General features: G+C 40.6%; 4 protein-coding genes across 4 annotated transcripts; 1 reads left to right on the plus strand and 3 right to left on the minus strand.

The window, feature by feature from the left end:
• Positions 1 to 6,687: 6,687 nt before the first annotated feature.
• Positions 6,688 to 7,236, minus strand: N7532_007459 (uncharacterized protein; the record flags this gene model as incomplete). Its single annotated transcript, XM_056619952.1, has 2 exons — positions 6,688 to 7,016; positions 7,176 to 7,236. The coding sequence occupies 2 exons, from the start codon at positions 7,234 to 7,236 to the stop codon at positions 6,688 to 6,690; spliced, it is 390 nt and encodes a 129-aa protein (XP_056473318.1).
• Positions 7,237 to 16,292: 9,056 nt separating this feature from the next.
• N7532_007460 (uncharacterized protein) lies at positions 16,293 to 17,884 on the minus strand (the record flags this gene model as incomplete). Its single annotated transcript, XM_056619953.1, has 2 exons — positions 16,293 to 16,717; positions 17,488 to 17,884. The coding sequence occupies 2 exons, from the start codon at positions 17,882 to 17,884 to the stop codon at positions 16,293 to 16,295; spliced, it is 822 nt and encodes a 273-aa protein (XP_056473319.1).
• A 6,173-nt stretch (positions 17,885 to 24,057) lies between these two features.
• On the minus strand, positions 24,058 to 25,200 carry N7532_007461 (ribonuclease III; the record flags this gene model as incomplete). Its single annotated transcript, XM_056619954.1, has 2 exons — positions 24,058 to 25,053; positions 25,132 to 25,200. 2 exons carry the CDS (start codon positions 25,198 to 25,200, stop codon positions 24,058 to 24,060), a joined length of 1,065 nt encoding a protein of 354 aa, XP_056473320.1.
• Positions 25,201 to 25,367: 167 nt separating this feature from the next.
• Positions 25,368 to 25,857, plus strand: N7532_007462 (mitochondrial 37S ribosomal protein mS33; the record flags this gene model as incomplete). Its single annotated transcript, XM_056619955.1, has 4 exons — positions 25,368 to 25,400; positions 25,461 to 25,669; positions 25,723 to 25,772; positions 25,829 to 25,857. 4 exons carry the CDS (start codon positions 25,368 to 25,370, stop codon positions 25,855 to 25,857), a joined length of 321 nt encoding a protein of 106 aa, XP_056473321.1.
• Positions 25,858 to 26,209: the final 352 nt, after the last annotated feature.

Below are 26,209 nucleotides of genomic sequence, written 5' to 3' on the forward strand. Positions count from 1 at the left end.
ACTGATTACGAGCCATATGGTGATGTCTATGCGCTTGCAACAATCTTATGTCCTTCTAAGAAGCTTCATTATTTTCCTCAACGGACTGGCAAGGGAATATTGATTATGTGGCACACGCTATCGCGAGATTCTTGAGCGAGAGTTTCGTCGATATAAAGAGCGGCTTCGGCAAGAAGCAGATTATGCATCACCAAGGAATCAAAACGAAGAGGCTTTCAATGATGACTGTGATCTTGATGCAGCTTGTGCCTCCCAAAATCAGCTATACGAAGAGCACTTCGAACCTCAAGATGATCGCTCGATATATCGCGAAAGGAATTGAGAAGCAGAAGCCTCGGGTATATTGGCATGAGAATGAGTATGAGTTTCCTGTTCTAGCTGCGATGGCCCAGGATATCATCTCAATACCTGCTAATGGCGCAAATATAGAGCGGCTACTTAATTGTGCTCGTGATATTATCACTATCGCTGTGGCTATCTTAAGCCTAGAACAATCTGAGATCTAATACTTTATTAATTCACAATAACCTTTGATGTTAAGCAGAAGGAGATTAAGGTGGTCAAAGAGTATCTCTCTGCTAGGGAGGCTTCTTTCTTAACTAGGCTAGAAAGCTAATTATTTAGCTTATGAGAGTGTGAGATGTACAGGATGATCGTGAGCGGGTGAGAAGCAGGTGGTATTGGCTATCTGCTGCTATCTTCTGCTATCTGAGAGAGAGAAGAGGAAGGAAGAGAGAGCGTGGGAAGTGAGAGAAGAGGTAGAGTCACGTGACTACGGTGTCTAAGTGAGCACCTGATGTAAGTACGCTCAGCTTAAAATCCTTAAGCTAATTAGTGATCGTGAAGAGGATGATAAGCTGCCTAGACTAGAGGATATATAGTAGATGAGGATATTAGATAAGGACTTAGAGAATAAGGGCCTAGAGGGTTCCTAAGTTCCGAGTAGACGGAGTCAGCGTCAACTAAGTAGAAAGCACTCTATAGAGGCTATTAACAAGGATAATGATCTCCCTAAAATAATAGCAGAGGGCACACAAGGAATATCAGGGCGTGTTCAGAAGCTTCTAAATAGAGTGTAGAAAACGTGGACCCATGGGAAGGTCCTGTCCATTTCCCATCCCATGGGTCAAAAAACGAGGACCCATTTCCCATTTCCCATGGGATCTGCTACATTCTACTTCTAAAACTGCCTGAAGGACTTGAGCTTGCAAAATATTGTATTATATAATAGCATTAAGCCTGAATTTGACAGAAATTACTCTTTTTCAGAGATACCTTTCAAGATCAATGCAAAAATACTACCAATTCTGCATAAATAACACATGCTCAAATAGGTTACCAGACTTGGCATGTTTGCTATATTAATGATCCATTAGAGCTCCGCAAGGATCCAGAGGATCCGGAGGAGCATCCGCAATCCACACTAGAGCCGATTGTGGATGCTGATTTAGATCCTCATCCGCAAATTGCGGAGCGGATCTTAGTAAGTCTAAAGATCTTGCGGATCCTGCCACAGCCTACTCGGGAATGTTCTTCGAGATGAGATAAAACATCCTTTCCTACGTATATGAGACGCTTGTGCCACAGATCATATAATCCTAGGAGTGTTTTTAGACTGAATGAGTCATTCGCGATCTGATGATGTTCAGATTAAATGATCAGATTGATCTTCAGTCTTGAGATATTCTATCTGATCGGATAGATATTAGATTAAAGGAGTTCGTAAGACACGATTAGTCGAATGATTGATATCTGGTGGGGTTTTATCTCGAGTATTTTGATCCCATTTGATCAGATAAACCTTACATAACTTAAGCAACTAACTGCCGAACCGCGCACACCACCGAGCCGCGCACCTGGCCCACCCCCACATCTTCAAAGAACATTATTTCCGCCGAAACACATGATATTCAAAAAACTACTTATTAGGACAACGGGTAATTATATGGCCCACACGGTTACAGCCGCTGCATGTAGGCGGTGCCCAGCATGGCGGCTGAGGTGGCGAAATAAGCTGTTCGGCAGGTTCAACGAGAGGTTGATCAACACGTTCAACTGGCTGTACAGGCTGTACTGGCTGCGCTGGCTGAGGTAGGCCCTCGCCGACCGTAACGCCCTGTTCACGGCGAACTAGGCGATTCATACGTTGTTTTTTGACGTTTTTTCTCATTCAGCGAACGTAAACTAGCAACTTCCTGTGCTAGTAATGCAGAATGATGTATATGATGATAGCACCCTTTGATGATTTGATCCAGTATGTTCTTAGTAGGCGTTGAGGGGCTTTTTGAACGTTCCCGAAGTAGCGTCTTTAGAGATGCAGCCTACTTTTGTACACCATTCTCATTAATTGTTTTTTCAACAGTGCGAAACCAGCAACGTAAGATCTCTGGATTCTCGTTTTTTGCACGTTGATAGTCATATCGCTGTGAAAAACGAGATTGTAGCTCATCTCGGCGTTTGATCAACTTTGACGCCCAGTTTATACCCACAGTTAAGGTAGGGGGGGGGGGGCGTTTCCACGGTCGGCCAGCAGAATATTAGCCATATCTCTGACATGAGATGGCCTAGGCGCTGCACCACGTTCGTCCATTGAGAGAACCCATTGAACTAGTGTATCTACTTCAAAACTAGTCAATTTATGGCTATTGGCGCGTGTATCAGAACGTGATGTTCGCACATTAGCCCAGTCGCGTAGTGTAGTGTAGTTTCCGCTACACCATATATACGCCCAGCCTCGCGTCCTGAGAGCTTTTTGTCGTTTTAAAGAGCCTCGAGGGCTAATAGATCCTGCCCTCGCGATTGGCAGAATCATGGCCTGATTGAACACGTGTGGGTGGCATGGTGGGTGGTTAAAGAGGGGCGTTATGTGTCAGAACGCGTTTTTTGATGGGTTGCGCGGCTCGGTCCAGGGGTGTACGCCGTTCGGTAGTTGATTACGTTAGCTTATTTAGCTTGTGCCATCTTCATCCTCGAGGACAGTCTTTGCCTTAAAGGAAATGGCCTCCTTTTAGCTGCACAATCTGCAGATATTAGGTTCAGATAAAACCCAGGTGCACATACAACATTCTTAAGTGGAAATGATATTCTTGAGTGGGAATGATGTTCCACCTAAGTTTTCAGATAGAATAACAATTGTTGTTCTATATCTAACTTAATAACCTAAGAATAGTCTGGTCTGGGTATCACCAACTTAAACAGTTAAGACTGATGGTTGATAATCAGATAGAAGATAGAGGTTGTTACAGATGTGTAAGGTAGAACCAGTGTCAAACACGCATACATAGTTTTTCTTCTTTCATGAATTATCGGCGTGAAGGGCGAATGTTTTCTTCATCTGATGATTTGACATAAAAAGTCACAGAGATCATTACTGCCTAGACGCTTGGCAGAATCGTGTGCATAACCCGAGTCAGAACGAGCGGTCAAACCTCCATATGGTTACAAGACCCCTCACCTAGAGACCGATACGCTTGCGTTCTTCAAGCGTTCATCTTGTTTCACGAAAATACACGTATTTTACCCTAAGTCACTTTTGCCTACCACTAGAGTGTAGCAGTTCCCATAGGTAATAAAAACTACTAATAAGAGTAATATCGGGTGGTCTATCTAGTCTGTATAAATTTTCAGAGTTTCTTACTATTTTGAGTGTAATGAATAGGTATTGAATTAAAGGGAAATTTCAAATGTGTTCTTCGCGTTTCGAAATTTAAATATTATAGTAAATTTATTTAAGTATTTATAATATCTTTAAAAAGCGCAAGACGTCTTTGAGTGACTAGATAATCGAGTAGGCTCAGACCTTAGAAGCCTAGAATTATTATCCGAGCCTAGCGAATAAACACTCTGTCTTTGCTTTGGAGCCTTCTCACTAGGCTATTAAGGAAGTGGTGAATCACCACTACTTTACTGATGAGACACCTCTGAGCCGGCTTTCTCTAGGTTAGCCCTCTTAGTCCCCATTTCTCTTTTTGCCTCTATCTGATCCTCCTCTTCTAGATATCCTCGATATCACTAATTGTCAGCTTTCGGGGTCTATGACTTCGCTTAGCCATGTGCTGAACCCCGAATGACATAAAGGATATGTCAGCATTCGCTGGTATGAGATGACAAAGCAAGTTGACTGATGCTAAATCATATAACCAGGAATGTGTGGAAGAAGAGTGAGATCAGTCAAAGAGATAGAACTGTCTGATTAACTAATGATGTAACTAAGTAGATATATATAGATCAAAAATAGAAATAGTGCAAACAAAATATGCAAGTAAAAAGGGGCACGAACAGGGGTAGTTCGATACATTAAATGCCATGCATCTAAAGTGGCTTCAATATATTGGACGCCACTCACAGGGAAGGTTCAGTATTCAGAACTTCGGATGAACTATCGGCCGTCACTCCCAAGGGTAATCACGTGTGATTTCCCGACAGGATAAGATGGTGAGAATAGATAGATTCAGAGAAAATTGTCTCAGGAAGAATCTGTCTGTCTAACTAATCATGGGATCATCTCGTATAAATAGACCGAAATGGAAACAAACAGGATAAACATGGTAGAAAGAAAGCAGGGTATATATAATAACTCACTCATAACAAAAAGACGGTTGCCTTTCTTCTCATCCGTGGGACGACCCTCTGATACACCTCGAGTCCTAGCCAATTAATGAGGTGAATTTGATCGCAGCCTTAGAAGTTAGGTGTTGAACCGTGTTAACTTCCAACTGGTATTTACATTATAGATTTCGTTTTATATATCTCTTTTCGAAATATGTTATAATTAAAATTTCTTCATTTCAAAATGCAAATGATTAATATATAGAAAAATTGTCATTTATGTTACATCAAAAGTCAGAGAATATATTATATTTATAATTAAAACTCTAATTTATTCTATCTTTGTCTAATATATTAGCTTAATAGAATATTCTATCTAGTTAGATAGTTATGTAAATAAACATAATATACTAGACTCCAGGTAATATAAAAAATATAAAGCAAGTTATAAAAATATTTCGAAAAGAATACTCTCTAATAACCGAACCATAGCTTTTACATACTTTCACACTAATTTATAAATAGCCATATAATTACTGTTTATATTATAAAATATCTGATGTTTTTTTGAAATATTAGTTATTGTCGGGAAATCACACGTGATTACCCTTGGGAATGACGGCCGATAGTTCATCCGAAGTTCTAAATACTGAACCTTCCCTGTGAGTGGCGTCCAATATATTGAAGCCACATTAGATGCATGGCGTTTAATGTATCGAACTACCCCTGTTCGTGCCCCTTTTCACTTGCATATCTTGTTTGCACTATTTGTTCTATTTTCGGTCTAAATATATCTACTTAGTGGGAATTGGTAAGGACACCCCAACTTTTTAGTAACGGCACGGGAATTGTTAGGGACACCGCAATTAACGTATTCGGTAAGCGAGTCGGCCATGTGAGCGAGTCGGCCACCGCCACCCGATTTCCACGACTTGAGATTCAAGCAGCTTTTTACCAACAAAACAATTGCATTTCTATATAAAACTAATTACTAGGCGGATTAGGACACCTAACCCTAGTATGCCCCCGAATATGACAATTAGAACACTGCGGTGGCGCGCTTACGCGTAGTCCAACTGCAGGAAGCCCTGGATCCCTAGTCACAGTATCTTGAGCTTCAAAAACCTGATTCTCCTGTAGAAATCGTTCCTAGCCCTCCTGAATAGAAAAGCCTTCTGCAGCAGTAAGCTGCCTAGTAGCCTTCTTCCGCTTTTGAAGCTGTTTCTCATGTACAGCTCGTAAATCGCGAATTTCTTGACGCATAACAACTGCCTCATTTAAAGCAATTTCATTGCTTTTAATGATTTTGTCCAATCGAACCACTAATGAAGAGGTAGGACTTTGGGAGCCTTCCTGTACGCGTCTCTGAAGCTTTCTTTTCACCATAGATGCCTGCTTCTCGAGCTGCCTGGTGGTATAGGGTGTCTTAGGTACTGAATTGGTTGACCGACTGCCTGGTGGTGTTGGCGTATTCAGCTGAATATTATGCTGGCTAAGCACCCTCTCTGGGTTATATGGAACTAGCCCAGTAGCAGAGAAACCACTACAGATATTGCTAGTAGTATAGATCTCTATACGCGCCTGAGGGAAAGCTTCAAGGAAGTCAAGCTTGTCGATATGATTAAACCCAAGGCGCACTCTCTTCTCCACTAGGTGTCCGTATTCACGTTTTAATGGTGAAAAACAGCCAACATCCAGAGGTTGCAGTAGATGCGAAGAATGAGCAGGCATACAGATAGGAATAATACTATTCTCACTACATATCTGGTCGAATTGAGGTGTTAGATGACTGCCATGGTCATCAAGAACTAGGAGGCAATATTTCCCAGTTGTATGGCCAGTAGTAGCAGGAATAAAGAGATTCTTAAGCCAGCGAAGGCTTATTTCATCACTAGTCCAGCCATTTGGACTAACCGGCCCCACATAATATTTTACGAATATTACTCGACCCTCCTACGGAGGGTCCGCCACGCAAACGCTAGCTACCACCCAAACGCTAGATTTGCAAACATTTCAACTTCAACTTCAAATTACATCAACAAACATCGTAGATTTACATATTTTATTTGATAAAAGGTTATATTAGGTCCTAAACTATACAAATCAATAAAAATTGGGGGTTTTCAGACGTTTTTGAGCTCATCCGTACTTCCTGATCTCTACTAAGACCTTCTTCCACCTCTGTCTCTGCCGCTTTTGATCAGCTTCCTCACTTAATTTATACTGCTTTCGCTTTATTTCCTTGAATTGACTAGGAGATATAACACCAGTGATTCTTGCATGGCGTCGGGAGGCATTACGCCGAGCAAGGCGTGCAGCTGTAGCAGCTTGAGTTGTATCAAACTGGCGCTGTAATTCGGATGCCAAGGTCACGGTCATTTCAGCACTTTTTCTGAGTTTTTCCAAGGCCTGTTTGTAGTGTGAAGAAGTAGGATTATGAGTATCAATATAATCACTCATCCTTCGCACTTTTTTTGGCTGTTTTTGGGGTGCTGAAGTCGCTATTTTGTGATGTTGTTGATGGTGTAGTATCTCGAGATCGATCATTATCATCATCATATAAAGACAAGTCATCTGTAATTAGGTTTGAATTAATTGGCCAGAGGCCAGTTAATTTGAACCCATACTTGATTGTTTGAGGACGAAAGGTCTTATGACGAATTTGAGTAATTGCATAGAGAAATTCATCCTTTGTGAACTTTGTGCAACCAGTCGCTGTTGCAGCTTCAATCGCCTCACTATGCCAGTGCTTATAAACATTAAAAACACCAACATCAAGAGCTTGCAGGATATGACTTGAATGTGGAAGTAAGAAGAATAATACTATATTATTCTTCTCACAAAACTGGATGAACTGCCTAGTCAAATGGGATCCAAAACGATCACATAAGACAAGGCGTTTTGCCCCTTTTGTACGACTAACTGTCCACTTATGAAAGAGCTGGATCCACTGGTACGCTAAAACATCATTCATATAGCCAGTGTCAGTGACAGCAATATGCTCATCACCATGTAAATGTAAGCCTTCAAACCATCGTAGTAATACCTGTCTTCCACTCAGAATTATAAGTGGTGGACAGGTAAAACCATCAGCCGAGATAGCCTCTAAAACAGTAACAGATTCACGATTTGTGATAGAACCATTAAAGAGTTTCTTTCTTGGCTCTCTTGTGATGATATATTGATTTTTCCAACACCAATTTGGAAGCCTGTCTCATCGAAATTGTAGATATCTTCAGGTAGGATACCATGCTCAGTCACAACACGTTGATAGTCCGTAAACCATCTTTCAACTACTGATTTGTCTAATGCAGTAGCTCTTTCGATATCGATAGCTCTCCGGCGACGACGGTAGAATTCAGGATGGCGTTGAAGAAATCGTGCTAGCCAGTGTTCACCGATTTGTGGTGGATTTGTGTTCTTGTCTGAATGAGCTTCTTCAAGAATTGAATTGGCAGCAATACTGATTTGCGCACGGTTTATCGATAACCCGACTGTATCAAAGTAATTGATATACTCGCAGAGAGCTAATTCTTGTGCAGGATTGAGCTTCCGACCGTTAGGTTATTGAGTGAAAAGGGATTTTTGCCCTTTCCAGCGCCGACGAAGCCGATCCACAGGAACCGCGAATTCTCGCGCACTTTTCGCGAAATTGGGCTTTGACTGATCTTGAAGTGATGCCAGGGCTTTGAGGATTCGATCCTCGATCTCTCGATTATTTTTAGGCATTGTTGGTGGAGTTGTTGATGATCAAAAATATGGTGTAGGCAAAAGTGAAAATCTAGCGTTTGGGTGGCGGACCCTTCGTAGGAGGGTCGAGTAATATTCGTAAAATATTATGTGGGGCCGGTTAACTTCAATCCTCCAATCGTGTGGTAGATTGCTCTGATACCAGCTCTCTATATGGACCTTTCCTTTGAAGATAATGCATGGTGGAAGGGCCCATCCAGAGGCATTAATACACTCAATAGAAGTAACCCATTCTCGATTCCCTGGCTGTACAAGAGGCGTTCTCCCATAGTAAGTCAGCTCTAGTAACTACTTGAGCAGTAGCTACTAGGCCCATAGCAGAGCCAGTCTCATCAAAGTTGTAGATATCTTCAGGTAAAAATCCCATGCTGCATTATGGTGATTTGTACGCGATTAAACCACTCCTTTATAACTTTAGGGTCCTCACATTGAGCACGTCGATAGTCATATCGTCGAGAGAAGCATGTCTTTAGTTCATCACGTCGTTGGATGAAGTTGTATACCCATTTCTCTCCTACTGTTTGAAGAGGTGTGGTATTTCGCGCAGTAAGAAGAATATTGGCCATTTCTCGTATATGTGACGGTCGGGGAGGTGCTCCACGTTGAATAAGCGATAGGATCCATCGTACAAGCGATTCCTCTTCATTTTGACTCATTTTATGGGAGTTGGCGCGTGATTCATTGCGAAATGTCTTTCCACGTAATCGGTCTTGAAGAGTAGAGCGAGGTATATCATAAAGTACGTGCTGCTTCACGAATATTCGAAATTTCGTGCTTTCTTAAAGCTGAAATAACAAGTAAGATTCTTCCTTCTTGCTCAATTGAATTTGACTTTTGACGCGCTTTTGGAGGCATGGTTGGTGGTTGAATTGAGTGAGGTTTTCGACCGAGGCCGAAAAACGCGTGACGTGGCCGACTTGCTTACCGAATACGTTAATATTATTTTAGTAATATATAATTATAGGTTTTTTAAACTACCTATAAGACATAACTATTATTCTTAGAATTTAGAGATACTTTATTTAGTAGATAGAGATTCTCTAATTTACTCTTGTTCTTTAGAGGAATTTAGATCTTTTAACTTCGATAGTTATAGATATACCATATTCTATTGTTTTACATACTCAGAAAAATTATAAATTATACTATATTTTATTATCTAATTCAAACAAAACTTACGTGAAATATTACTAAACTATTTTATTTTACCCTATAAAAATTTTAGAAATTAAGACATTAAAATAACATTTTTTCTAGCTTAATAAATTTTTATCTAATGTTATTATTCTTGTTTCAATATCTAATTAGGCCTACAAATATGTTTTATACGGATAATTTAGATTTCTTTTATACTAATAATTCTTAAATATTATAATAATTGTAAACGTAATTCCCGGCCGACCTGGACACCCACTCAAAAACGCGTCTCTGTCTCTACATCCTCCGCTTCGACCACCAACCATGCCACCAAAACGCTCTGAATCCTGGCCAAAATCGGCTAATCAGGAAGGCAAAATACTATTAGCCCTCCAGGATTTAAAAGATGGTCGCATCAAATCTCTTCGCACAGCAGCGAAGTTATACGAAATACCGCTCTCAATACTACATACGCGCGCCCACGGTCAAACCTCACGCGCTGAGAAACGCGCATCCGGTCATAAATTCACGCAATATGAAGAGGATTCGCTTACTGAGTGGATTATCTATATGGATTCGCGTGGAGCAGCGCCTAGGCCATCTACTTGCGAGATATGGCTAATATCCTACTAGCTACGCGCGGTAAGAACCCTCTGGCTACTGTAGGCAAGAATTGGCCATCAACCTTTATTCAACGGCGCGATGAGCTTCGCACACGCTTCTCAAGAAGATACGACGACTATCAGCGCGCTCTAAGCGAAGACCCGAAAATCGCTACGAGAGTGTTTTCCTACCGTACCACGCGTTATCGATGAGAAGGGTATTCAACCAGAGGACATCTACAACTTTGATGAGACAGAATTCGCGATGGGTCTTATTTCAGCGCAGAAGGTGGTCACGCGAGCAGAATACTACGGTCGGCGATCTATCCTCCAACCAGGAAATCGCGAATGGAGGTTTCGAAAAACGGTCAGACCACCAATGAGATTGGCCTTCGCTGGCTACAAAAGCTATTTGTTCCATCAACGAATTCGCGTGTCCGAGGTAGATATCTGCTATTAATTCTTGACGGCCACGGGAGCCATCTTACACCTCAATTCGATCGAATCTGCGCAGAAAACGATATTATACCGCTTTGTATGCCTTCGCATTCCTCGCATCTACTACAACCGCTTGATGTTGGATGTTTTGCTGTGCTTAAACGCGCGTACGGTCGCTTCGTGAGCGATCTAGCGCGTGATGAATATAACCACATCGATAATCTCTTTTCTCGCCGATTACCCCCAGGCGCGTATTGAGTCGTTTCAATCTCAGACTATTCAAAATAGCTTGCTGCTACTGGTCTTACTCCAATTAACCCAGAGCGTGTGCTTTCAAAGCTAAATATCTCGCTCCGAACGCCAACACCGCCAGGAAGCCGGCCAAGCAGCGGATCTAGCCAGTTCACACCAAAAACGCCAAAGACCGTCGATCAATTACAAAAGCAAGCTTCGATGTTTAATGAACTTACTAAAGCAACGGTTAAGTAGCCCTCCGAGCCCATCAAAAATCATGCTAGATCAGATTATTAAAGGCCACTATATATCGCTACATAACACAGCGCTACTAGCGCAAGAAGTCACGAATCTACGCGCAGCGAATGAGAAGAAACGCCAGCAACGCACACGGTCAAAGCGATAGATAGCACATGAAGGGGGCCTATCGGTTGAAGAGGGCCTACAGCTAGCTCAGCAGCTAGATCAACCAGTTGAAGTTGATAAGCTAGTATCGCATACGCAGGGCGAATTGCCTATTCAGCCAGATCAGGTAGCAACGAGGGCCGCGCCAAGGTGCAGTAGATGTAGGGAGGTTGGGCACAGGATCAATTCATGTAGAAATCGCTATATTTAATTCCATTTAGGTGTTTTTGTTAAGATATCCTAATTTAAATTGTCTAATAGGGGTAGGTGTCCAGGTCGGCCGGAATTACGTTTAGTATAAATTCTAGTAACTAAGTAATATTATGTCTATATTGTTGGAAGTTAACACGGTTCAACACCTAACTTCTAAGGCTGCGATCGAATTCACTTGATTAATTGGCTAGGACTCGAGGTTTATCAGAGGGTCATCCCACGGATGAGAAGAAAGGCAAACGTCTTCTTCTTATGAGTGATTTATTATATTTACCCTGCTTTCTTTTCTACCATGTTTATCCTGTTTGTTTCCATTTCGGTCTATTTACACAAGAATGATCCCATGCTTAGTTAGACAGACAGATCCTCTCGAGACAGTTTTCTCTGAATCTATCTGTTCTCACCATCTTATCCTTTATCCCATGCGGGGTCCAGCACATGGCCAAGCGAAGTCATAGACCCCGAATGCCGACCATATCTAAGTCTCTAATCGTATTATTCGTTTCTATTTTAATTTACTAAATTATTTAATAAGGAAAATAGAGTAGCTATATTTAATTAAGAACTATATTACATAATAATAATATCCTCTAGCGTGATCCACGGTCGCGCGAGCGACCCCATCAAAAATCCACTTCAATAATAATCCATCTTTTTCAACCACAACGACAATGCCCCCCCCCCCCCCCCCCCCCAACGCTCTGATAAAAAAAGAAGTTGACAGAGCAGGAGGGTCGCCTTTTATTAGCTATAAAAGCTATACAAGATGGCAAATATCCCTCTGCTGCAGCTGCTGCACGATCATTTGGGATACCTGTCTCAACTTTGAAGGCCGGATCAATGGGCGCCAATCTGCTACTGAAAAGAGGCCATCTGGCCATATTTTCTCTCAAATCGAAGAGCAATCGATAGAAAACTGGCTACTCGATATGGACTCAAGAGGTGCAGCTCTTACTTTGCCTATGTTGCGAGATATGGCCAATCTTCTACTTAGTGCACGGAAAAAAGGCCCCTGTACCACTGGTATTAATTGGCCTTCTCATTTTGTCAAACGACACCCAAATCTCTCTACTCGACTTTCACGCAAATACGACTATCAGAGAGCTCTTTCAGAAGACCCTCGAATTATTAAACCATGGTTTGATTTGCTTCAAAGGACGATGGAAAAGTGGGGTATCGCTTCAGACGATATCTTCAACTTTGATGAGTCTGGTTTTGCCATGGGTGTTGGCGCAACGCAAAAGATTATCACTTCAGCGGAATACCATGGAAAAAGAGCACTTTTGCAAGCCGGAAATCGTGAGTGGGTGACTTCGATTGAGTGTATAAGAGCTTCTGGAAGTGTTCTCCCTCCACTCTTCATTTTCAAAGGAAACCGATTCCCAGAGCATTTACGACCCTACCTCTTTTTAAATCAAAAAGGAGCTCGTCTAACTATGAGCCCAAATGGTTGGACTACCAATACAATTGGTTTATGGTGGCTAAAACATCATTTTATCCCAAACATTGGGACAAGAGTGGGAAAATATTGCTTACTGGTCCTTGACGGTCATGGGAGTCATTTAACACCTGAATTTGACCAAATATGTGAAGAACACCAAATCATCGCAATCTGTATGCCTCCGCATGCTTCTCATCTTTTACAGCCTTTGGATGTGGGTTGTTTCTCGGTTTTAAAGAGACTTTATGGAGGAGCGGTTTCAACTTTGGTGCGGAACGGAGTTAACACCGTTGACAAGGAAGATTTCCTAGAACTAATCGCAGATGCGAGAATGGGTTCTTTTAAGTCTTCCACTATACAGAATAGCTTTTTGGCTACTGGATTAGCCCCATTTGATGCTAATAAAGTCTTGGAAAAGCTAAATGTGCACCTGGACTCTCTTCCTCCTCTGGAGATCCTCTCCCAGCGACCACTCTCTTCTGGCAGTGATAGTGATCCAAATACTCTTTGGACCCTCTCAAGATTCACAAAATCGCAATCTCGGATCAAAAAAGGTCTAGAGTCTTCTTCTTCTTTTCTTTCTTCACCAACAAAAAAGGAGATTGAGAAGACCTACAGGATGACTATAAAAGTAGTCCACCGCCACATTTTTCTCCAGCATCGCTGTACCCAATTAGAAGCTACCAACAAGAAACAGGCCAAAAAACGAGAGACCAAACATAAGTTTACGACCCAGAAAGGCATCTTTGGTGGTCTAGAGGGTGGTGAAGATGATGTGGTGGTTGAGGATGAAGATAGAAGCAAAGATATATCTTTACCAGAGGTGCCTGCAAAACTGGTTACTGAGCCTACTTTACCTTCTACCCCTTTGGCTCGGCGGCAGGTGACATGTTCTAGCTGTGGGATAAAAGGTCATACATATCCTAAATGCCCTACACGTGTTCAATAGCTAAACTTATGTTATTATTGTGGTTTTAATAGTGGTCAAAAATTGAAGGTTTTCTCAATTTTGGTGGGGTCGCTCGCGCGACCGTGGATCACGTTATAGAAGTAAATTGTAAGTTTTAGATAATAAGTTATAGTAACTAGCATATGGTTAGTTTGCGGTCTTTGCGGTTATCTCTTGGTTAATCAAGAGATAACTGCACTACTAGATGGTGGGACTAATCAACTTACAGGGTCAATAAGCAATGTATAATTCCTTTTGATATCTCTTAATTTCCTCCTGGTCCTAACTCATTCCCTCTTATCCCAATGTGAATCCCCAGTAAGTTTCCGTTTCCTCTCTGCCAGACCCCTACTGCGTAGGTATTTCTTCGTAATAGGCTTATTCCCAAGTATCTAGTTTTACCGATCAGTTTTTTGATGCTGACTTTCTACAGTCAGACGATCCACCTGTCCTTAGCAATACTTGCCGAACAGCCACGTCAGTTGCCCTGTCTGATCCTCGCCAGTCTTCCCAACAGCCAGCACCATCCTCGCTAAAACGCGTTGGCCCTCGGTTCCAACAGATCTGGATACTCTACGATACAGATCCTGATATGGAGCAATCTCGCTTACAATTTACGGAATGGTGGCTACAGACCGACTTTGCAGTAAAGGAGGATACTAGGGCTCCGATCGGCTGGGATAATAAGAAAAGATCAAGTGTTTTGGATGCATTCGACCAAGTTGCACATGAGAAGACTGGCGAGCCAAAGATCATCTGCAAGCGCTGCCATACTACCCGTACTCATCCCCAGCTACGCCGCGGGGGGACAAGCCCAATGAATACACATCTTAAATGTACTACTTGCAAGCCTGGACTACAAAAACGAGGGATTAATATTCAGCTGCTACTCCAATTAGTCAGTTTAAATATCATCTCATTCATCTACCACTATTAACTAACTCTCTTCTTTGCCCCGAACCCGATCGCCCCAGTCCTTCTCTGAAGATCTTCATACCCACCATCTTTTCCAGCTTATCACCATTGCCCGACTCCCATTTCGTATACTTGAACTAACCATTAGTTGACCAAAACCATTTGGTTTTGGACATAGTTGCAGTTAACCTTGGTCTTTCCGATTAGTGCCGCAGTTTACTTATAATGTTACTAATAAAATATATTTATAACTTGAAATTTTAAATATTGTTATAATTAATATTCAATATTTCTATGAGATTTTCTTAGATAATTCTGAATAAATATAGTAGTTTCTAGATAAAAATATATTATACTACACTCTTGCATAATTTTATACTATATTATTCTAATATTTATATAAAATCACTAGAAGTATATAACAATAGTGCTTTGAAAACGAAGGTATTAATAAATATGAGTTTGGAAAGGGAACCCCCCAATCTAAGAGGTCCCTCTCTTAGAATAATTATTTTTTTCATTATTCACTAAGAACTAGAGACCAAGAGCCTAAGGGAGCGTATATATAAGTATATAGATTGCTAAAAAATAGTCTTAATTTTTTAGGACACATAATTATATCTTAAAAACCCAAATATAGAAGGCCTTAATTTACCTAAGTATCTATAACTAACCGCGGATTATTAAATTAATATAAATTCTATACAGGCCTTAGGTATAATAGATACACTAGTATAATTCTATTTATACTTGAATGATTGAATCTCTAATTATAGTATATTCTAAGATTTAGTATTATTAAAAGTTATCTAGATAATCTATAAACTAATAGTATAACTATTAAGTATTTAGATATTAGATTCTCGATAAAAGAGTGCTGTTTTGTTAGTAAACTTTTAAAATAATACTTATAAGTATACGTTAAGACTTTAGAGAAGACAAATCTTCCTATATTACCATTAATTATAGATTCTTTACCTCTATTTTAAAAAAAACCTAAGTATAGTTAGTAATCTTAGACAATTGTCGCTATTTTGAATATCAAAAAGAGAAATAAACATTTCCTCAAAAGAAGACGAAAATTACTCTTTTCCTAAATCTAGATATATTAGATGTTGGAAGTCAAAGTAGTTTAACACCTGATCAGCTCACTGGGACTTAAAACTCAGACGAGAGTCAGACCGTGGATAAAAGGGAAAATACGAGCTTAACCTCGCTTCTTTCTTACCGTGTTTGTCTGCCTGTTTGCTTCGATTTTAGTCTATTTATGCAGGATTCATTCCAACGTTAGTTGGTTAGGCAGATATTCAGTCAGACCCCGAGAGACAGTTTCTCAATCTCATCATCTGTTCTCACCCATCTTATCTTTCCACGTCATTTAGGGTCCAGCACATGACTCGCTTTGTCATAGACCCCGAATGCTGACAGATACTTTAATCAATTAGGGTTTTCTCTACTAATCGGCCCCACGTAATTTTTACCAAAATTACCGGACCCTCGCTTGCGAGGGTCCGACACCCAAACAAAAAACGACCCCCACAATATAAATTATCGCAGCATCCGATTTTGACACCCAAATTACCCACATTTACATTAGAATTACTAGTAATTGAGGTCTCAGTATGTGTATTCATAGGACGAACAATAAATAAAAAAATTTTCAGCGCTTCAAACGGCGTCCTGACTGCCTACAGTGCCGTTTTAGTTCAATCATAACCTTCTTCCACTGGGGCCGCAGTTTATCAATTGCCTCCAAATCAGTCAGCTTTTGTTTATCCCGCTTCATTTTCGCCACATTCGCTGAAGAAATAATGCCTCTTGATCGAAAACCTGTTCTTGATACACCATAACGTGCATTGCGTGCAGCAGTTGCAGCTTTTGATGTCTCAATCTCTCGGTGTGTCTCCTCTAGCTGATATGCACATGATTGTGCCCCCTTGGAGAGCTTTTTGACAATATTTTCATAATGAGAAATATCCTTTTTTAACGTCAAAAGCCTGCTCTCAAGCCTCTGAAATCGTTGAATTGTTTTGGGTGTGCTGATATTTGTTGAATTGGATGAATTGGTTGAGGGGGATTCTGGCACTTCAGGATGATTATAATCCACCAGATTATCACACACAATATCAGGATTTTTTGGCCAGATGCCAGATAATTTGAATCCAAGACGAATTGTGCGTAATGTAAAAGTTTTGGTGCGAATTGATGAAATTGCAGCCAAAAATCAATCTTTGAAAACTTTGTACAACCAGTTGCGGTTGCTGATTCAATGGCCTGGCTGTGATAGTGTTTATACACATTAAAAACACCAACATCAAGAGGTTGTAGAAGATGGCTTGTATGTGGAGGTAAGAAGAAAAGTAAAATCTTTTTATCTTCACAATATTTGACCATCTCATATGTCAAATGTGAGCCAAAGCCATCACATATGAGCATCCTCCAGGAACCTTTCATGCGTGCTCTTGTTGCCTTTTCAAAATGCTGAATCCACTGATAAGCAAGTTGATCATTTATATAGCCAGTCTCAGTGGTAGCAATATGCTCCTCATTCTTCAGATCATCAAACCAGCGAAATTGGAGCTGTGCAGCAGCAAGAATAATCAATGGTGGAACACAAAACCCATCTGTTGAGATTGCTTCAACCCACAGTCACATATTCACGATTTGAATGGTTGCCAGAAACATTTTTTGGCTAGGTTCACGTGTAATGATCCATTGGTCTTTTCCAATACCAATTTGGAAGCCTGTTTCATCAAAATCATATAGATCTTCAGGTTGAATACCATATAGATCAAATGCATTTTGAAACCTTTGAAACCACTCCTGAATCAATGATTTGTCATGTGCATGAAGACGTTCAATATCAAGGCTTTTTCGACGTCGGATATTGTATTTAGGATGTCGTTGTAGGAAGCGTTTGAGCCATTTTTCACTCAGTGGTGGTGAGGATGGGTTTGCGAGTTTCAAAATTGAAGTTGCAGCTGCCACAATTTGTGTGCGCTTAACTGGTAATCCTAGACTATCATTATAGTCTATCCAGCCACATAAAGCTTTCTCTTGGGCAGGATCAAGCTTCCGACCATTAGGTTCACGTTCAAATAGTGATTTTTTGCCCCGATAGGGGCTACGGAGCCGTTGATAAGGCACATCAAGTTCACGCGCAACTTTTGAGATATTTGGCCGAGATTGGGTATGTAGTTTTTCCAGCGCTTTTTCAATCAGTTCCTCAATTTCCTTGTTTGTATGAGGCATATTGATGGCGTGGGAGGATGCTGAAGTGGAAGTGTAGCTTTTTGAAGGGATTTATATTGTGGGGGTCGTTTTTTGTTTGGGTGTCGGACCCTCGCAAGCGAGGGTCCAGTAATTTTGGTGAAAATTACGTGGGGCCGGTTAGTAGATTTTTAGATATAATTCACTATCTTAGGAACTTAAGGCTATCTTTTAAGAACTCCTAAGGTCTTACCCAAACTTTCATATACTCTCTCGCTCTCTGGAGATGATTCTCTTAAATCACTCTTTTTTAAACTATATATTAACTGTATATTTGTCGGGAAATCACACGTGATTACCCTTGGGAGTGACGGCCGATAATTCATCCGAAGTTCTGAATACTGAACCTTCCCTAAGAGTGGCGTCCAATATATTGAAGCCACATTAGATGCATGGCGTTTACTGTATCGAACTACCCCTGTTCGTGCCCCTTTTCATTGCATATTTTGTTTGCACTATTTGTTCTATTTTCGGTCTATATATATCTACTTAGTTACATCATTAGTTAAAGAGACAGTTCTATCTCTTTAACTGATCTCGCTCTTCTTCCACACATTCCTGGTTATATGATTTAGCATCAGTCAGCTTGCTTTGACATCGGATACCAGCGAATGCTGACAATATATACTCAATAAGATGCTATTGAAATTTTTGTTCAATATTTTTATAAACTTAATATTTTTAAGAAGAGTGATTATAATAGTTTAGAAGTATGTTATATTTATTTAATTGGATACTAAGATTTTGTCGTAATTATTTCTTAACGTTTATGTTAAATGATGAAATACGTTATTTCAACTAAATAATAATAATAATAGTTTTTGTATCTCTAATGTCGGCGTTTGGGGTCTATGACAAAGTGAGTCATGTGCTGGACCCCAAGTGATGTGGAAAGATACGATGGGTGAGAACAGATGATGAGATTGACAGAAGCTTGTCTCTCAGGGTTTGACTGAGTATCTGCCTGTCTAGCTAATATTGGGATCAGTCTCGTATAAATAGACCGAAATGGAAACAAACAGGCTAAACATGGTAGAAAAGAAAGCGGGGTAAATACAATAAATCACCCATAAGAAGAAGACGTTTGTATTTCTTCTCATCCGTGGGATGACCTCTGATAAACCTCGAGTCCTAGCCAATTAATGAGGTGGATTTGATCGCAGCCTTAGAAGTTAGTGTTGAACTGTGTTGACTTCTAACATATATCCTCTATATATAGTAATTATAAAGAGTAATAAACTTAATATATATAGATCTAGTAGTTAGAGATATAAGGAGATATATAATTTTGTTATATATCTAATTAATTTCTAGTTATTAATTATATTATATGATCTTGATATTAGTAGTAGTATAATTGGAATAAATTCTCCATAATAAATATTTTCTTAGTTTATAATAGAAGACTTTGTATTTCAAGATATTAATATTTATTATAATAAGTGAATATAAAAAAGAGATAGATCTAGAAAAACTTAAAAGTTTAGGTTAAGAAATATATGTTCAAAAATTATTATAGAGATAATATTTATTTATAGTATTTATAATATCTTATATAAACTACTGTCAGCAATCGGGGTCTATGACTCGTCTTAGTCATGTGCTGGACCTCGATTGACGTGGAAAGATGAGATGGGTGAGAACAGCTAATATTCAGAGATGAGAACCTTCAACTGCCCCACTAGCTAACGTTGGAATCAATCTCATATAAATAGACCAAAATAGAAGCAAACAAGCAGACAAACAATATAAGCGAAAGCGGGGTAAATTTCGTACTTTCCCCTTTACACACGAGCTAACTCTCTTATTCCCCAGTGAGCTGATCAGGATTACATCACAGCCTTAGAAGTCAGGTGTTGAACTACTTTGACTTCCAACAACTACTTGTTGGAAGTCAAACCGCTTCAACACCTGGCTTCCAAAGCTGCGATCAATATCACCTGATCAACTGGCCATATCCCTCTTTTCGGCCGAAAATAATGCATTGATATATCAGAATTACCCCCCTTTACACCACTTGTTTGCTTACTGCTTACGTTACTTCTGTTTGTTGTTTTGCATCTTTATTTGTGTATTTAAGACTGCTCCTGATCATAGTTAGATGATCAGGCGAATTCTAGGTGAATCTCAACCCGCAGACTTGACCCCCGAGGCAAAGCCCGTTCTCGAGCGAGCAGTCTGATTCGTCTCAATCTTAAAAATATCCTCGGTCTAGCACATGACTCAGCACTGTTATAGAACCTGGATGTTGACAACTACTAATGTTAGTAGGCTGCGGCACATCCGTTCTATTGAATCCTCACCCACACTGCGGAGCTCCATGGAGCTCCGCACTAGCATAAATCTCGCTTCCTTATCTACTTTTATATACTATGTGACCTTGATATATCTAGCATATTGTATTTAAAACAAAGATGCTGCTGTTTCTGTCTGTGCTATATAGTGTTCTGGTTTTGCTTTTTCTATGTGAAATATTGTGAAATAATATTGTATTTTGGTTTTAGAGATACAATTGTGATTTACTGTTAGTTGCCTTTTTATTTTAATTATATGTGTGGCTAGAAATAAAGTTTTATTATCGGTCGCATAAATTTAGCTTGAGATATATTTAGAAATATATTGTAGTGATAAGTGGCGGGTAGCGGGTATTCCTTGAAAAAATAAAGGAATATTATTTCGGCCAAAAAAGCATATTTGGCTCTATATCTACCTTAAAGCTTCTCAGTATATCTTTAGTAAATTCCTATAGGTTTCATACTACTTTATAGCTTTTTAAAGTCCATATTAAGAAAAAAAATATCCCTAATAACTAGTTATAGTTAAACAGTGATTTCTGTTAGAGTTTGGCCCCTATACACTAAAACTTGTCTGTAACTGTCAGCATTCGCTGGTATCTGATGACAAAGCAAGTTCACTGATGCTAAATCATATAACCAGGAATGTGTGGAAGAAGAGTGAGATCAGTCAAAGAGATAGAACTGTCTCTTTAACTAATGATGCAACTAAGTAGATATATAACGTAACGCACAACTGAGTCGGCAATTTTCCCTAGCACCACCATCAAGCAATATTCAACGCAACTTTATTCCACCACCACGATTCAGAATGCTTCTATCTCAAGAAAACCGAATGCAAATGGCCATGCACGTGTACAAAAGCAAGCAAATCCAATATCAATCAAAAGCTGCTGTAGTATTTGGCGTACCAGGGTCAACCCTTCAAGATCGGCTCAAGGGAATGAAATCACGGTCGGAAACGCGTGCCAATTGCCATAAATTTAACAGCTCATGAAGAAGTCTTGATCATGCACCTGCTAGACGCAGATAAACGAGGCTTATCGATTTGACCTGAGTTTCTGCGTGGAATGGCGCAGATCTTACTTCGTGAGCGTACCCAGGATCCTACCACAACCATTGGTATTAACTGGGCATACAACTTTGTTAAACGCCATCCAGCGCTACGTACACGATATAATCGGAGGATTACATACCAGCGTGCAAAGCAGGAGAATCCGATGGTTATGAAACAGTGGTTTGAGACTGTGTGCATGAGGCTATTCAGGAACATGGTATCCATGAGGATTGATCTGGAATTTTGACGAAACTGGCTTTGCAATGGGACTCTGTTCAACCTCCGAGATCATCACTGCGGTGGAGCGTAGTGAAAGACCTCGAAGAGTTATCCAGGGGAATCGAGAATGGGTCACAATGATTGAATGCGTGAGCTCGAAAGGGATCCGTATACCCCCGTGGATCATCTTAAAAGCAAAAGAACACCAGGCTGCTTGGTATCAAGAATCTGCTCTCTTCAATAAGGGCTACGCTATTGCAAGAAGCCAGAATGGATGGACGACAGATGAGATTGGCCTTCGCTGGCTAAAGGAGATGTTTGAACCACAATCAAAACATCATTTAACTGGTGCGACGAGATTGCTTATTCTTGATGCCCATTCTAGTCATCTGACTGCAGAATTGGATGATTTTTGCAAAGAGAATGCAATAATCTGCCTCTGCATGCCTCCCCATACTTCTCATCTTCTTCAATCACTGGATGTTGGTGTTTTTGGGCCGGTCAAACGCGTACGGGAAATTGACTGAGGAGATGATGGCTGCCGGCAATAACCATATTGATAAGGAAGACTTCTTCCATCTATATCCATCCGCGCGCGAGAGGGTCTTTACTCAAGGGAATATATGCAATGGCTTTGCAGGTGCTGGTCTTAAGCCACTTGATAAAGACCGAGTTCTTGAAAAGATTACTTTCCAGCTTCGTACGCCAATACCATCTCTTGTTGAAGTTGAAATTTCAATCTCCTCTGCTTTTCAAACACCTCAGAATCCTCGCCAGCTTGATCATAAGATTCGCAGAATACAGAGAAGCACTCAAAAAAGGAAACCTTCTAGCAGTCCGATGTCTCATATTCAACATCTTGAGGACCACGCAGATGGCAATGAATACGAACCTACTTCTTCAACAAGAAATCAAGGTTCTACGGGCTGAGAATGAGTGGAAAATGAAAAAGAAGGCAAGGAGGCGTGCTACCCTAGGTAATGACCTTATTTTATTTGTACAGGAAGGTCAAAATCGTCTCCAGCAGCTTGATACGCATGTTGAGGAGCAGGTTGAGGAGCAGGCATCCAGGTCTCGCCAGCGAGCTCCAGCACGCTGCAGTAGTTGCGGGACTGTTGGACATACCATAAGACGCTGTCCTAATAAGTAGCTATTTATTTTATCTTTTATATAGTCTAATTTAATGGCGTTGGTGGTTGAAATGCTTTAATACTCTAGTGATGACGGAGAAAGTGCCGACTCGGTTGTGGTGTCGACTCGGCTGTGGATTACGTTATAGACCGAAAATAGAACAAATAGCGCAAACAAAATATGCAAGTAAAAAGGGGCACGACCAGGGGTAGTTCGATACATTAAATGCCATGCATCTAATGTGGCTTTAATATATTGGACGCCACTCATAGGGAAGGTTCAGTATTCAGAACTTCGGATGAATTATCGGCCGTCACCCCCAGGGTAATCAAGTGTGATTTCCCGACAATTTATATTTCAAATTTATATTCTTAAAAGTCTAATTATAAATATATCTCAAATATATTTTAGAATTTTATTCTCTTCTCAAAAAGTTTATATAAAAGGATGATCATAAGATAAATTATTTCGGATTTTAAATTATATTTTTCTATATTTAGAAAATTAAATTCATATATTAATTTTTCTTCAGTTAATTTGAATTATATAATATAATAGATAGATAATTTTAAATTAGAGTCAAAGAATATTTAGAGACAAAGAAAATAGATTTTTACCCTTTAAGCACTCTCTAATTTCAATATAGTCATAGTAATCTATTACAAATAGTAATTTATAAAACGGCCTTTAAATCAAATTTTCAAACTGTTATCATAAGGTTCTATAAATTGAGAAGTATATAAAATATTGATAACATATAAACTATCAATAATATATATAAATATATGGTTTATTTGAGCTATAATTATAGATTTAAAAGCATAGGATGACAATAAACTAAATCCATTCTCTAGTAAATTAACTCTTGGGAGGGAAGGCCAAATAACTATATAAAGATTACCCACTGTAGCAACCTATAGGATAATTCAGACCTAATATTTCCTATATTTCCTATAGTTTATGTAGGGTAGGAAATACATATGACCTCCTACCCATAAATCATTATTTTCTATGCTCTAATGGTCACCATGTTCCACATATAATCCACTAGGCCTCATTTTTCTAATCCTACACGAAAAAAAAAAAAAAAAAAAAAAAAAAAAACTCAGAATAAACCATGAATTAGTATTATCAAGGGAAAAGTCACTGAGATCATTACTGCCTAGATGCCTAGCAGAATTGTGTGCATAACCGAGTCAGAACGAGCGGTCAATCCCATAGGTATAAGACCCCTCACCTAGAGACCGATACGCTTGAGTTCTTCAAGCGTTAATCTTGTGTTTACGAGAATACACGTATCCTACCCTGAGTCCCTTTTGCCTACCACCCTAGTCACATGTCGCTAACCAACCTGGCTATTTTCTCTACAATTATCCTCGATATGTATCAAGTCTTATAAGACCCGACCAGATGAAGTAGATATGGAGAATTGAGGATATCACAGAAGAGAGTTTTCATGCTCTTCCGAGTGATCGTTTCTTGGCTGAGCTGATTTGTGAAATCAGATGCGTGTTCTGAAGAGCATCCTTGGCAGCCTCATCACCAGCTGCACTCTTGCTTGGGCCCTGACCGGAGCCGAGATGCTTCCTGTTCCAGCCCCATCCAGTAAGATAAACACCTATGAAGAAAGTCTGAGTGCCAGTACCCTTTTGATGCAAAGACGGTTGCTCCTCAATGTAGTCCAACTTGATGCCTTTCGCCATAATTTCCTTAGCCAGCTGCTCCTTTGAGCGCAATACCGACTTCTGATGCCCCAACTCATTGAGCTTTGGGAGCCACAGGCTAGCAAGCCATTTATCTGCAACCGTGTAGCCATCCACATGGTCAGAAAGGATGACCGCCGCTACATAGGCCTCGAAAATGTCACCCTTTGTTTTGGTCCATCGTTTCGGCTGGCTGGTGTAGTCAGATGGCACATTTGCTCTGCGAGAGAAGCCATACATATCAGCGAAATTAGCTAGGGTTTCGTTCTTGACCAATAGCTCCCGAATCTGGGATATGCGACCCGAGGGGATATCTGGAAACTGCCTCCAGACCATTTTCGTCGCAATCAGCTCGATGTAAGCATCTCCCAGTATTTCCAGTCGATCATAAGTGGCATTTTGGCCGTTGCCGTAAGCTGGGTGCGTAAAGACGGCCCTTTCCAATCGATCATCGGAAATTGGCGGCAAGGCAGGAGGCCCTTCTTTGTTACTTCCCGGCACAGAGACGTGGCTGCGATCTTCCATTTTAGGACAGGCCTGGGATGACTCCTTATGTTGAAATGCAGTATTGAGCGTGGAAACTGCTGTTGCGATGTTGGATTCAATGTTGTCGAACTCCGGATCGGCTATGATCTCGCGCACAAGATCCCTCAAATGCGAGAGGCGGGAATCTGGGTTTTTGAATTTCGCTAGTTCATCCTTTTTAATCAATTCATGTGCTGATGATTCTGTCGAGTGATTGAACTTCTACCAAGTGTTAGATCACAAGCAACCTCGTCGGACCGACATTTTACTGCGGTTATGCCGACCCTGGGGAATGCCTACCTTGGAGCGTTTGACTAGCTCATTCGGAGAACAGCTGCCAGAGGCATCAAGTAACCTTTTCGAACCCATCGCTTTGCAAGTTGAGTGGTTGATAAGGAGAGCTCTCCCAGCGCTCACAGACCCACCTGAAAACAGTGTCACATGACAAGCCTTTATTCCGCGGAAGCTTCGCGCCGGAACATCATTAAGCGCATCGACCTCCTTCCTTCACGTTCACGTAAGGACCCCAATTCAAGATGTCGCGAACTCGGATTCTTGATCTAGTCAAGGTAACTGGCTTCTGCACCAACGCTACCCCCTGCGCCTGCTAAAGTTTTCCCTCGTTCCAGACCCAATGCCGCATCTTCTCTCTCAACTTCAACCCACAAAGGCTTCGGCTTGGAAACAAGATCCTTAGACAACGGCTACGAGGACCGGCACTTTCAGCCTGGTACCCGAAAAAGACGGTTTCTTTTAGAGACCTCCAGAATACATACAAACCTCTCGGCTTGACGACTTTCGACGAGGCCGAGGATGACCGAGAGGAAGCTATTCAAATGTATGTGGTGCGCGACTGTCTCCTGTGGCTTCGTCACTAACTTGATGATGCAGTGCGAAATTGCGCGGAAAGGGCCGACCCAAAAAGAAGAGAACTGCCGCAGGTGAGCCTCCCATTTGACGAAGAACATTTGTCCCTCGGTCACTAATTACTTGCTAGAATCAAAATCGGCGAAGAAGAAGAGGTAAAGTCGTACTATTCGCAAAGCCTTCACACACAAATACTCTCGCCACTTTACCGGAACGCATATATTCAATTGGGAATATCCCGAACCTCGCCTTATAAGGATGAGAATGTGTGGCCGCGGTGCTTTTTCTCTGGTCCTGTTCCGGGCCCTGACAATGTCACCGATATCTTCTATGATTATTACTCCCCCAATTGCGACTGAATGTACACTAGATCAAAGTTATAGATTCTTAAATCTCTAATTGTAAATGTCAGATCCACGACAGAGTTTTTTGTAATGCACTTTGTTGCTGGTGAGGAGACGTGTCGGGCGAACGTGGTACAGGGCGGTGAGAGTAACCACCAATCAGGTAT

This window comes from Penicillium argentinense, assembly GCF_028826775.1.
Source record: "Penicillium argentinense strain IBT 30761 chromosome Unknown utg000006l_segment0_segment0, whole genome shotgun sequence".
Taxonomy (NCBI): domain Eukaryota; kingdom Fungi; phylum Ascomycota; class Eurotiomycetes; order Eurotiales; family Aspergillaceae; genus Penicillium; species Penicillium argentinense.